General features: G+C 32.5%; 2 protein-coding genes across 13 annotated transcripts; both read left to right on the plus strand.

Moving 5' to 3' along the window:
• On the plus strand, nt 1-4,538 carry LOC118046992 (uncharacterized). Of its 12 annotated transcripts, none has more exons than XM_073411610.1 (8): nt 1-640; nt 731-843; nt 1,356-1,495; nt 1,662-1,726; nt 1,838-1,887; nt 2,940-3,025; nt 3,111-3,314; nt 3,570-4,538. In XM_073411610.1, the coding sequence occupies exons 3-7, from the start codon at nt 1,408-1,410 to the stop codon at nt 3,242-3,244; spliced, it is 423 nt and encodes a 140-aa protein (XP_073267711.1). In that variant the 5' UTR covers nt 1-640; nt 731-843; nt 1,356-1,407; the 3' UTR covers nt 3,245-3,314; nt 3,570-4,538. The 12 variants fall into 12 exon arrangements, 4 of the variants coding, with proteins under 4 accessions (XP_073267711.1, XP_073267713.1, XP_073267715.1 ...); XM_073411612.1 differs by having other exon boundaries at nt 1,368-1,495; XR_012170839.1 differs by adding an exon at nt 2,630-2,773 and having other exon boundaries at nt 731-1,726; nt 2,976-3,025.
• Nucleotides 4,539-7,934: 3,396 nt separating this feature from the next.
• Nucleotides 7,935-11,880, plus strand: LOC118046995 (uncharacterized). The gene is made up of 9 exons (XM_035056132.2): nt 7,935-8,373; nt 8,516-8,702; nt 8,790-8,923; nt 9,045-9,157; nt 9,297-9,537; nt 10,410-10,562; nt 10,928-11,007; nt 11,104-11,153; nt 11,548-11,880. The coding sequence occupies exons 1-9, from the start codon at nt 7,975-7,977 to the stop codon at nt 11,736-11,738; spliced, it is 1,548 nt and encodes a 515-aa protein (XP_034912023.2). The 5' UTR covers nt 7,935-7,974; the 3' UTR covers nt 11,739-11,880.
• The last annotated feature ends 2,972 nt before the right edge of the window (nt 11,881-14,852 follow it).

Here is a 14,852-nt window from a genome sequence, read left to right on the forward strand (position 1 = left end):
GACGTTGTTTTTTTTTTTTTTTTTTGGGATGAATCATTGCACGATGTTACTTCTACTGCTCTGCAGGTTTTAAAAGAAGAGAGATAAAAAAAAAGGAAATTCTATCTTTGACCTTGGTTAGAATTAGAATTCTGATTTGAGTAGTTCTTATTTTAATCTTCATTTGGGAAATTTTTGTTCAACAGATGATTGGTGTATATTAACTTTGGGTGCTTTTGAAGCATAGCTGTTTTAGCCGGCTTCCTTGTAACACATAATCTCCTACATGTTACAACATCGCTATTATGGAGAATCATTTCCATCTGGATCTGAAGATCAAGCATTCCAAAATGCTTGTGCCCTGGGATTTCTGAGCTCGGAACAAGCTTTGGCATATTATGCACAGTTGATCACAGATATCAAGAAGAACCCGTCGAAAGAAGACTGCCCAGTTTTTGTGGGTGGAGAATCTTATGGTGGGAGCAAGTCATACTTCAAGGTTAACATTAAAACAATGTTGAATTCTTACTAACCTTTTCCTGATAATTTTTTTAATGCTTGCCTCGTGGTTTCGTCTAAAATATCCTCATGTTACCATCGCTGCTCTGGCATCGTCGGCTCCACAGATGCATACCATGTTGTGGTGACCAGAGATTTTTAGGTAATAAATTGCTTAGAGTTTATTTTTTTTAATTTTTTTTATGGTCTGATCACTTGAATAACGTACTTTAATGCTACCCTGGTGGTGCAGGAAACTAGTGAGAGTTGTTACAATACTATAAGAAATTCTTGGTCAGAAATTGATAGAATTGCCTCTGAAACCAATGGTCTTGTTGCCCTTGGCAATATCTTCAGTTCTTGCAAGTAATTCACTATAACAGCTTCTTTATTCTTTCAAACTTCAATTTCCCAGCTTTACATGTCCAATGCACAACAAATTGTTTTTGTTTCTGGTCTCTTTCGATGATTAAGCCCTTTGAACTCATCGCAAGAGCTTAAGGACTACCTCGAATTGATGTATATGATCTCAGCTCAATTCGACAATCCTCCAGAGTTTTTTTTTCGAAAATGTGTGCAATGCCATTGATGGAGCCCCTGAAGGAACCAGTATTCTTGTCAGAACTGCTGCTGGTCTCAAAGCCATTATTTTTGGAAATCAGTTATGTCATGATATATATCAATTTAAAAAAGGGAAACTGGCATGGCCATGGCTGGTATCCTTAAAGCATAGTGTTCTCTTATGTAAATGGATTCTTCATCACCATGTTCAAGTTTATTAGTCATTCAATTTCGATGTTTTCTCTAAAATGCATTAGCTTCTAAGTTACAATAATGTCTTATTTTGGAGGATAATTTCTTGTCGTGAATATGGCCAGTATGTCTTTCAGACATGCACAGAGACTGTAATGCCAATGGTGACTGGTGGTAATGATACAATGTTTCAAGCATCTGGTGCCAATAGAAGTTTTTGGTATTGCTCCAAGGCCTTTGGATCCCAATAGCATTTGGTGCCCATGTAGGTTCCTCTTAATATTTGTTCTTTCTGTCTTTTCTTTTTGGATAAACTCTCTGTTCCTTCTTCCTGTCATTCAGAGAAGAACTATGGCTGATTCAAGATATGCAACCCATTTGGTTTGTTACCGTTACTGTTTCAAAGAGAAAGCTTATGTTCTATTATGCAGTACATAAATCTGCACTCAAGAAATTTTGCAAGCAACATCATCTTCTCCAATGGACAGTGCTGGAGGTTAAAGACCATGATTTCTGGATCTCGTTTACTGATGTTAATTTCCTCATATGAACATTTTATTTTTCTACTTCATTAATTTTCTTTCTTGTATTTCCTCGAATTGCGCAGTGTTTTGGAGGACATATCAGACACTGTTGTTGCTGTGCATACCGAACAAGGTACTTCTGTCGACTGAAATCGTTCGAGTTCTAAGCTTACTTTTTCAAGATTCTAAGGTAATTAAGTGCCCATTTCTTGGATCTTGTAACTGCAACACCAAATGATCCTGACTGGTTGGTTGCACAGCGAGACAAAGAGATAATAATCATTGCCTCTTGGATCGCCGAGTACAATGCTATACTGGCCACTAGAAACTGGCAACAGCATTGGCTAACAGTCTAAATTTTGATTTTTCTTCAAGGGACCAGTATATAGATGAACCAACACATTGGAACTGTAATAATACAAATAACAGAATCAAAATTCACAGTTACTTCAAACTCCATGAGTTCGAGACTGGGACGTTCCTAAACTCAGTTGGCGCAAAACAATAGCCTAAACCTAGATGCTTTTCTTCTGTTTTTGAAAATGAAAACTATACTATATCAAATAATCATCTCAACTTAATAGTTTAAGCTGTTAGATAAGATTTCAAGATATGATTTGTATTATTTTCTAATACACCTCTTCAGATGAAAACTCTTTAAACCTGAAACTTGTACGGACGTACATTAACTTATGTTTAATTTTTTTAAAAATAAATAGGAGATTGTGAGATTCGCACTCGTGATCACTTAATCATTAAGACTCTGATACCATGTTAAAAAATCAATTCAACCCAATATCTTAAGCTGTTAAATAAAATCTTAAGATATAATTTATATTATTCTCTAACATATTACACTTTTCTCTAAACTGTAGGACGTTTTAATTATAGGAACGTTTCACTGTGGCCAAGACACACGAGCAGAGATGTATTCTTTCGAAACTGTGCCGCTAGTATTTAGCTTGGCAGTGTAACAAAATGCAAAAAACATGAGAGAATAATGATTGTCTAATGAGGAGGTAGTTATGAGAGATGCTCATCACGCCTTGTTACTTCATAATGTTCATTGTCTATTAAGTTGTTGTTCATGAATTTTTGGAAATTCTTCTCTTTCTCTACTGGCTTTTCTGTGTGTGGGAGCCTTACAAATTGATCTTGTATCACATTCTTTCAACAAATCAGCAGACAATCATCTGTTCCCTCTATTTCAATCGACTGCAGAGTTCTGGAGGACATATCAGACAGTATCGTCGCTTTGTACACTGAACAAGGTACTCATTCTGTTTCTTGGAAAGTGTCTGAATTTCAAAGCTAGTTTGATATGGTAATTTTATTAGCAATTCTTTTGGTAATTAGGAGCCCACTTCTTGGATCTTTATCCTTCGAGTTTGAGCGGTCCTGACTGGCTGGTTGCTTTGCGAGAAAAAGAGAAACAAATCTTGCATATTGGCTTGCTGAGTAGTATGCCAAACATGATTAATAACACCTAGGCCTGGCGATAAAGGTGGCCAAAAAGACATGCGTTTAACTGCAGATCAAGAGGTCACCGGTTCGAACCTGGTAGGGCCCTTTTTGTTCTCCCCCTTTTTGATGAAAATGTTTTGAACCCCAATTTAGTCCTTGTATTTGTGTCAATATATATGTCAAGTCATTCCGTGTAAAATAGTTTGTCAAATTCACCCCATATCACTCACATCTCTTCAATTCAATCCAATTTAACTAAATTGTAAATAAGCTATGAAGAATTTACCCCATATACTAATCTGGTAACTTTCCTTTATTTATTTATTCATGTAATTTTTTTTTTCCTTGCAGCTTCAAACCTAACGAAACAGCTAGTGCCGTATGAACATTTCGATCTTCACATATAGCCCTTGGATTACCAGAGAAGTTGATTTTCATCTCTCTAGAATTCATGATAATTATTGTACGCTTGAAAAAGAATTATTTGCTGCACATGTTTTTGCTGCAAATGAGGTCCTCATACTTGCTGCACATGTTTTTGCTGCAAATGTTTTTGCTGCACATGTGGTCCTCATACTTGCTGCACATGTTTTTGCTGCACGTGAGGTCCTCATACTTGCTGCACATGTTTTTGCTGCACATGTGGTCCTCATACTTGCTGCTGCATATGTTTTTGCTCATACTTGCTGCACATGTTTTTGCTGCACATGTGGTCCTCATACTTGCTGCTGCATATGTTTTTGCTCATACTTGCTGCACATGTTGCTGCTGCATATGTTTTTGCTCATACTTGCTGCACATGTTTTTGCTGCACATGAGGTCCTCATACTTGCTGCACATGTTTTTGCTGCACATGTGGTCTTCCGTCTTCATACTTGCTGCTGCATATGTTTTTGCTCATACTTGCTGCACATGTTTTTGCTGCACATGTGGTCCTCAATAAAAAAAGGAAAAGAAGATACAAGGTATTAACGCAGTGGAAGAATATCATTTGTAGCATATCCTTAAAGCTGGATAAGAGGTGCTTGTGTCTTTGGAATGGAATACATTGATTTACAATAAGCTTTATCTTGAACCACACCTGAATTATGCGTGTGGATGTGCTGTAGCTTTTCCAGAAGGACTTCTAGTGCACGCAGCCCAATAAAGCCATCATAATTTATGTGATTGACGAGAGTTCTTCCATACATATCATATGGTCCTCAATTGCTATCATAATTCTTGGAAGAATTATTGATGTCATTCTTCATATGTAATTGAAATTAAAAATTTTATAAAAAATCTACCAAATACTTTAACGAAGACTAAATTATTGCTTAGACCCTTTTATATATATATAATATATATAAACCAACCTTGTATTTATTTGGTGCATTTATAGAAATTCAATAAATTCTCTTATTAATTACCATTATATATATATATATATATATATATATATATATATAACAAAAGAATAATAATTATGCTGCCCTCTATGACATATAACTAGATTTTAGCATGTGATATATTTGGGTCCAATTATTTTTTTAAAAAGCATTCAAACATTGTTAATGTTTTTCTAATAATAAAATTTTTTTAAACCATATAGAGGTCAACCTGGTATGACTTAATTAACTTGATGAGTCAAAAATCAACATGAATGATCGGTAAAAACAATAGTTAGACTAATAAAAATTCAAGAAAACATATATATTTTTTAAAAAATATTGAAATGACCACACATTAGATAGATTTGGGTCAACCATGATTAATCTGTCAAGTTTACGATCTGGATCATGATAACCCCACATAAAACAAATCAAAACAAATTATAAGTTCAATTCTCAATCATTTCGAATTTAAAAAATGAAAAATAAAAAAAATTATAAAAAAAAATGACATGAGTTAATCTGACAAAACTCATGACTCAGGTTATAAAACCGGAATAACTCCATAGAAAGTAAAAAAAAAAAAAAAAAGACCTGAGTCGACCTGGGTTAACTTGCCAAAACCACGACCAGGATCATGAGACTGAGATGACATCATAGAAAGAAAATAAAAACAAATTATGAAGCTCAACTTTTAATAAACCCAGTGTTGAAGGATGAAATTAAAAAAAACAAATCAATCTAAAAACATAAAATAATAAAACAAATCAAGTTTTCCTGGCTTAACCCGCAAAACACATGATCTGAGTCATGAGACTGATATAACTTTATAGAAAACAAATCATAAAATTTAATTCCTAATCAATTCAATATTGAATGATGAAATTAAAAAAAAATATCAATTTAAGAAAATAAAAAAAATCTCGAGTCAACTAGGTTAATCCTCCAAACTCGTGACATTAGTCATGTGACCGAGTTAGCCATATAAAAAAAAAATCAAAATAAATTTATGAAGCTCTATCTCTAATAAATTAAATTTTGAATGATAAAATTAAAAAATATAGATTTAGAAAAAAAAATACTAAGACAAAAAAAAATCTATTGAAATAAATAGTATTTTGTGATGCAGTGAACAGTAAATGCACTACCCTTTTAGTTTTTTTTAGTTTTTTTTTGTTAATATTATAAGTAATGTCATTTTAAAATCTTTAATTTATTGCACTAGCATTTTAATTATGTCATTATAAACCTCCCAGCGAGGTTAGTATTTATTTATATTTTATAGTTTGTGATAGATCAAGCTTATCTATATATTATTCATCATTAAGGACAAGGTCTTGAAGAAAAAAAAAAAAAAATTAAGTCCTTTCTCACTAGAGGAATGTCTCCATAATTACGTGTACAGCTTCTATACAATTGAGTAACATGGCATTTTTTTTTTATCATGAATTATATATAGCAATTTCATTGAATCAAAAATTAAAGCAACATACATCACTATTTTTAAAATTCATTGGCTGTGTAAATTACAACTTAATCAATGAAAATATATTAAGAAAAATAACCAACAAAAATAGTGAAGTATGGCCTTTAGGTCATCGCTACTCTTTTTTGTTGATGTTAAATCGAAACTTCTAACCTCTTTTATCCATATTGTTCTTGCTAAAAAAAAAAGATGATCATTATAAAAAGAATAGTTTTGAAAACCCAGCCTATCTAATACTAGAACTGGACTGGATTGAAGAAAAAATAAAAAAAAAAAACCCGATGTAACTCGATCAAAAATTTTAGTTGCAACCCGTTGATTTTTTTCTTATTAAAATGACGTTGTTTTGATTTTAAAAAAATTAAACTAAGCGACCCCGTTAAAACCCGAAACTCGGACCTTTGACCGAGCCGGGTCTAAAAACTATGACAAAAAATCTCAAACTATATATTATTATATTATTAATGAAAAATCTCATCTTTCCATCTTTCCATGATTATTAGAGAATAATTTTTTTTCTCAATTATAAGATATAATTAATCAAACATTTATTTAAACTAAAATACTGGTAGAGAAATAAACAAAGAACAATATTGTATTTTGATTTATTAGAAATTTAAATCTAAATTTATTTAATATTAAAAGAAAGAGAACAAGAGGCGAAAAGGACTGCCACGGGCATAATGAGAAAATCACCGGTCACAAACAAGACAGTGTGACCAAAAACATCTTGTAGGAACATAACATTTATTAAATCAATGTTGATATACTCCTTTTTTTTTTTAAAAAATAAAATTCGAACATAATTTTTTTTTTTGAAGAAAGGAATGACACTAATTTTTATATAATATTAAGATAAAAAATATATTAAATTTACTTGAATTAACATGTAAAATTTATGGAGAATCTTGAAAAATAAAATATAATTATAATATCAAATAGTTTTTTAAATCTAACTAATTTTGTTATTTATGTTAAAAAACTTTGATTAACACGACCAGTAAACTAGTGAAACCTGTAAAATCAGCCGCCGGGTCTGCCATGTTCTGATGTTATCAAAAGTACTGAATAATGATCACAAAATACCTTAATTGATGTGATACATCGATTTTGCAAAACGGTATCCATACTATCGATCTTTGAACAAAAACACATTTTTTTCGAAACATTTTTCGAAATATAGATCATAAATACCTTCATTATTTATCAGCTTGATGCTTGATTAATAATTCTAAGCCATGACCTGGTGTTGCTCAATATCTACAGCTAGCCATCCATCCATGGCCGCAAATTAATGCCTTCTACTGCGCGATCAAAGGGGCAAAGATCCAATCAGCCTCCTCCAGCTATTGACCCTTCCAGAACGCATCGAGACCCCGTTCCAGCCAGGCGGGTCTAGCTGTGACTCGGTCCAGGGTAAGTTTGTAAAAAAACTTGTATGATGTAGACAATGGCATTCGGACTAGCGTGTTAAATGTGTCAAATAAATTTAATGATGTAGACAGACAACAGTACAACAATGATGTCCAAAATCTAGATATGGAATAAAGTTTGCACTTGAGATCTTGGTCAGTGATTGAAGGAACTTGTTTCTTTTCTCTGTATCTTGGATTCAAATCTCATCTTGCACACCTGTTTTTCCTGCGGTGCCTTATATATTCATTGAGTTTGTAGGATGTTCAGCGAGCCGTGAGATTAGTCGTGATGCGCGCAAGCTGGCTCGAACACCTACATAAAATTAAAAAAAAAAAAGAAAAAAAGTTTGGGGTGTAAAAGTCCAGGTCCTCCCAAAGTAAAGGGGGATCGATCTTATTATTTAAGGATGGCTCTGATACAGGCTTTGGATCACCAGAGAAACCTTAAAACAACAAACCTTGCTAGCCGCTGGACACATCTCGCCATGATGTTTCAAAGGCTATTTCTTCTCCAGTCTTTCTTACTGTTTTCCCTAACCACTGCAACTGCAAAACGTCTTAATACTATTCCAAGGCTTAGTCCAATAGGGCCAAGAGTTTGGCGAGACCAGCCTGATAAAACTACTTTGTGTTGTGGTCCCCGTGATGAAGAAGGTTTTGAAACCTGTTTTTACAACCAAACACTTGATCACTTCAACTATAGGCCTGAAAGCTATGACACATTTCGGCAACGATATGTGATCAATTCTGAGCATTGGGCTGGTGCGAATGCATCAATCTTAGTTTATCTTGGTGCAGAAGCACCGATTAATGGATATCGTGACGCTGCTGGGTTTCTACATGATAACGCTGTTAAGTTCAAGTCTCTCTCGGTATATATTGAGGTACGGATACAATTAGTTCACTTAATTTAATTAGGCTTGCCTATGCTTGTATTTGTATATATGTTGTCTTTGATACGTTGAAAAAGAACCTAATGATTGGTGATAATAATTTTTTTATATATGTATTTATGTCATCGATCAGCACCGATATTATGGAGAATCAAACCCATTTGGATCAATGGGGGAAGCCTTGAATAATGCAAGCAAACGAGGGTATTTCAACTCAGCCCAGGCTTTAGCAGACTATGCAGCCATTATCATTCACATAAAGAATACACTAAGGGCTCAATATTCTCCAGTTATCGTCATTGGAGGATCATATGGTGGAAGTAGGTGGATTCGTACTACATTTTCTGCAAGAATATTATTGATGAAGACTTTGATTCCTTAATTCCTCTTCTCTCCATGTTTGTTAGTGCTGGCTTCGTGGTTTCGCCTCAAGTACCCTCACATTGCCCTCGGAGCCTTGGCCTCATCAGCACCAGTTCTTTATTTCGATGATATCACACCACATGATGCATACTATTCTGTAGTCACCAAGGAATTTAGAGTAATATATTTTGAGTTTTCACCTTTAATTTTCTCATTTTAAATTAGTTTTCTTATATAATCGATCCAAAGTATATAAGATAATTAACATTGTTTTATACGTGGGAATCTTGCGAGTGCAGGAAGCTAGCGAGACTTGCTACCAGACTATAAAAACGTCATGGTCAGAAATTGATGAAGTTGCTTCTGAACAAGGTGGTCTCTCAGAGCTTAGCAAGAAATTCAACACTTGCAGGTAATATATATATATATATATATTTTTTAACGTTGCTTGTTCAACTGAATAAATATTCAATATAATCTTACATGCTAATACATAGCCTTGTTATATATTTTGATCTATTAACTATACTACGTAATTTTCCTTGCTGCAGTCCCTTGAAGAGTTGCAGTGAGCTCAAGGATTACTTAAGGTTAATGTATGTTTATACTGCTCAGTACAACAGGCCACCAAGAAATCGAGTTAACGACGTCTGTAAGGGCATAGATGACGGTGGTTTGGGGGATGGTATTCTAAGCAGAATATTTGGTGGTGTTGTTGCTTATTATGGAAACCTCTCGTGCTATGTCAATACACTCACCGACCCTGCAGCAGCTGGGGGGTGGGCATGGCAGGTACAAAAATTACTCTATTATTGTAAATGTTCATGAGACCTTTTCATGTTCTTTGTTTCTTCGCAAAACACAATCAACATACAATTAATAGATTTTATTTAGTTACATAATTGCTTGAGGTTTTTTATACAATTTAAGATAACGTAACATTTCATTTTTATTATATGTAGTTTGCTAAATTCTTCTGTAAAATTGTGAACCACTATTCTTCACGCTGGTAGTATAGCAACCACTATTTTTGCATCACCACCACCATCTATTTGCCGTCCATCATTATTGCCAGTAATTAATCATTATAACCACTCTTCTACCACCACCACATCTTATGACCACCATTGCAATTACCATCTTGCCACTATTATCACCTATCATTGTCATTATCATAGAAATCTTCATTAGCATTATTATCACTATAAATATTATCATTTATATATTCATTCCAATATTCACAATCATAATTATTGTCACTTTTTCAGCTATTGTTATTATCACGAGTAACATCACTTATCTCATCTATTATTATTATTATTATTATTATAATTCCAACAACTATAAATGAAAATAAATATTTTTGTTTTTCTAAGAAAATATGTTCCTTATCATTTTCAAAAAGTGTAAAAATAACTTATTTATTAAGAAAATGTTTTACAAAATAGTTTTCTAGAAAAATATTTTCTTATAAAACAAACAAGATAGTAAAAAAATAATTTTAATTAATAAGGTTTGTTTTTAATTAATATCAATTAGTGTTAGGATATTAATATTTTTTTTTGTTATTTTTTTTTTTTATCATTTTTAATCATCGTGTCTTCAATTTATTCTTCTTATTTTATTGATAATTTAATCTTTAAAATTGAATGTTGTGTGTTTAGAGATGCACTGAGATGGCGATGCCTCTAGATGTTGGGAATAATTCCATGTTCCAACCAAATCCTTTTGATTGGAAAGACTATATTGAGCGTTGCAAGAATTTGTATGGTGTCCCACCTCGTCCTCATTGGGTCACTACCTATTACGGAGGTCATGTATGTTCTCTTTAATTTCTCCTTTCAATTAACTCCTTAATCTTCTATTAATGCATTTTTTCACCTCCTTCTTTATTTTTTCTTTCACTGCATATTTATTTATTTTGTTTATCTTGATCTCGATTTGATATTTATTTACTTATTATGGAGGACATGTATGTGTTTCTATTTGATATTTTGTCCCTTTTTTTTATTTTCATCACAGGATTGATTGTATCTTGAACTATATAATAAAGGGCCGTGCTCCCTTATTACATGATTATTAAATAAATTTAAAGTACTAGAATTTGGGTTTGTTTTCTGTTTTGCTAAGAACTATGCCGATTTTAATTTCAAGCTGTTGATGATGTTGAGAATTGTGGCAGGATTTAAAATTGATTCTTCAGAGGTTTGGTAGCAACATTATCTTCTCAAATGGGCTGAGAGATCCTTACAGTAGTGGCGGGTAAAGAAAGATCAAATCTTTTGTTGTGTCTCTTATAAGTAATCAGGAGAATGTTTTTCATCTAATTTTATAATCATCTTCCTTCTTTCATCGCAGGGTATTGAATAACATATCAGATAGTATTGTTGCGGTTACCACAGTGAACGGTATTCATTATTAATTTAATTAACTGCATACCATGCAGGCATAAATACGGAAAGTTATTAAATCTGGTATAAATGGTTAAATTAAAGCTCCACTTACCTAATTGAGTATTAAAAAAATATTAAATTTAATTTTGATCAAGTTATTAAATCGTGGATTGATGTATCGATCCAACCAGATCAAGTAAGATTAACTTATTGTTTTTATCTTTTAAAATTAAAAAAAAATATCATTTTAATTCATCTTAATATAACTTATTCAATTTATAACCTCAATCTTGAGCCAAATCATAAACTAAACCGGTTTAATAACTTCATACTAGCTAAATTTTGTTGGAATATCTGATTTAATAAAATATATATCCTTAATTATTTTCTTGGATGTCCCTATCGATAGGATCTCATTGCTTGGACATACAACGAGCGAATCAAAGTAGTGATCCCTGTTGGCTGGTGATGCAACGTAAAAAAGAGGTGGAGATAATTGATGGGTGGATTGACCAATATTACGAAGATCTTCATGTGTTAAAAGATCCCTTTTTAATCATAAGAGGGGGAAAAAAAGTGGATGCTGTTGTTTCAGGTTAATTATAAAATTAACTGCAGTTGAATAAGAAACTATTGCAAGGATAATTGCTGGGCCACTTTGCCAGCTTTAAATAAAGAACATGATATGTATGGTTATGTGTACTCCAGCTACAAATCCACTACGTTTCATTTAATAATAAGATGGCCAATTCCTCTTCAATTCTAGTTTTTATTTTATTTTTTGATGATAAAGATTTATGAGTTTTGAATTACATAATATGGATAGCCATAGTGAGTTTAAAGGTGCTTGAAAATGTGATAGTGATTAGGGAAATACATCAAAACAACAAATATTCTATGATACAGGAGACTGATTATATAAAAAAAGATTTTATCACTTCTTAAACATCCTATCTGAGATAGGCTGCATTGCTGGTTTTGTCATAAATTCCTAACATTTTTGTTTGTTTACGCTATGATGATTTGCATGTAATATTTCTGACTCTGACGCCAATAAATATTCAACTACGGATACTTCCAATTTTGGCGTTGGTAAATATTATGTAGGTATAAAAACAAAATAAATTTAAATTGGTATTTTTTTCTTGACTCTAACATCAATGAATAAACATAAAAAATACATTTATTTTTACGCATACACAAATATTTTTTTATTTTTATATAGCTAAATAATTTTTTTTAAAAAAAATTAAAATCAGTATTTTTTATTCATAACTCTGGAATCTGTGAATAAACTGATAAAATAAAAAAAAAAATATTTTTTATGCATATACATATATATTTTTTATTTTCATATTTATTTATTTGGGCTAGGTTCAGCTCAGCTCACTAGGCCCGGCCAGCCCAACCTGGTCACTAGCCCAAGCCAATGACCCAACTGGGCAAAAACAAAAAGCACGCGTGAAGTCACTTCACATATGCATGAACATTGTGTGAATGTAACAGTCCGAAGTGTACGACTCGATTAATGTTAAAAGATCCCAACATATCTTTTTTATTTGAGGGTAATGTTTTTTTGTTTTTTTCCTGGGGTTTACATTTCCAAAAAAAATCAGCAGAGTTTTGTTTGCATTTAGGACATCCTAAGTTATGGACTAATATCAATTTACTTAATCAACCCATCATCACAAGGTTCCATAATTCCGAACCTTATATCAAACCTTATAATTCCACACCTTATACAATCCACACAATATATATCCTACAAGTAAGTTCAATATGAACATAGTCCAACTCATCATATCATAAAATTTAAAAGAAAAGAAATACTAACATGTAAAGAAAGTATTTACAATATAAGAAGTGTTCTTAAATATTTCAAAAGAGTTAATTACAAGATAACTAAAATACTACATGCAAAGCTGAACCTTTGTAAATACATCAAGGTTTACACAAAAGTATACTACATAAATACGCTAATTTCCTTTTGTTTTAAGTAAAATATTTACATAAGCTTCACAAAGTAGAGTCATAAACTAATGATCTTCCTGGATATTTGATGGACCTGTTACATAAATAAACATACCATCATGTTGATAAAGAATATATATATATGCTCATGTAATGAATACAAATGAAGTATTAACTTTCTATCGGATCCATATGAATTCTAACAGAGAACTTACATTTTGCTTGTAAGTCTTTTAAACCTAATTAACACTCATTTGTATACTCTTAATTTGAATACTCTAATTTACTTGCATGAACTGGGTGACCTTGCAAATTTTAATCTTGTAATTTATATCCCAACAATCCTATCACAGATGTCATTAGCTAAAGTTAATCATGTAAATCATCTCCTGGCAATCCTATCACGGATGCCATTAGTCAAAGCTAATCATGTAAATCATATCCCGACAATCCTATCACGAATGCCATTAGCCGAAGCTAATCTTGTAAATCATCTCCCGGCAATCCTATCACGGATGCCATTAGCCGAAGCTAATATTGTATTTACGCTAGACTTTATTTACATTGAACACGATATTTATTGTAATTGCATTCACCAGAAGAATTTTAAATTGTATAAGTGAAAATAGGAGGAAAATCACGCACCTGCTTCACTTGTCTCTCGACCTCCCTAACAGAAGATCCAATCCTGGTTGCTCCTCCTGAATCATAAGGAAGTTTTTGGTTATGATTCCTTCAAGCCGATATTATAGAGAATTCATATTCATCCATTACTCATATGTTACTTTCTATGCATGTTCATTTCCTTATAATATCATACAACATATATCATGTATATTTTCAGAGTTAGTATCTTAATGTGCAAGTGTTCGTATTACACAATTCTTTTATATTCTTATATATAGTATTCACGTGAAAGTCTAATGTTATTGTCTAACTTTGAATTGTTATTGTTCAATTTTCAACTGTTACTGTCCAACCGTTACTGTCTAATTTTGAACTATTACTGTCCAACCGTTATTGTCAAATTTTGAACTGTTACTGTCTAATTTTCAATTGTTACTGTCCAACCGTTACTGTCTAATTTTGAACTGTTACTGTATAATTTTCAACTGTTGCTATCTAATTTTTAACTATTACTGTCCAAACACTCACCAGATTTTTAACTATATCTAAAGTTCTAAAACTTCATTTTAAGTGAGATTAATCTCATTAGAAAGCTAAGACACGAGGCTACAAGTTCTCTGAAGGGAGGAGAACCCAGTTTTGCATCTAAGATAGTCAAAATTGCTCATTAACTAATTAGTCCTACTGCCTTACATAATCAGTCACGACTCAGTCTTAGTTGGTAACCCATAACTGGAGTTCTACATCTCCAAATTGAGCAAGACTAGTTTCCTTGGTTAGCTAACATTTAAACCTACAATTTCTATGAGAAACCCGATCCTAATCCCCCCATCCTCCTACCTGAAATCTTATCGAAAGTTAGGAGACAAGTCTGTCCAGATTCGTCTCCCCCTCCCCTTTACACAATACTTTCATAAATTATATACCACACACATGAATGAACTTAGAGCCCGTTTGGCTACGCAGCTATGGCGGTGTTTTATTTAAAACGCAGTTTGCAGCTGTTTGGTTAAGGAAACAAACGATATACTATTCACTAGGTCCCACTTGATTTTTGTGTTAGAAACGCAGTAAAAGAAAAGCAACGATTTCTTACTTTTTTTTTGCACTGTTCAT

The sequence above is a fragment of the Populus alba genome, chromosome 1 (assembly GCF_005239225.2).
Source record: "Populus alba chromosome 1, ASM523922v2, whole genome shotgun sequence".
NCBI lineage: Eukaryota > Viridiplantae > Streptophyta > Magnoliopsida > Malpighiales > Salicaceae > Populus > Populus alba.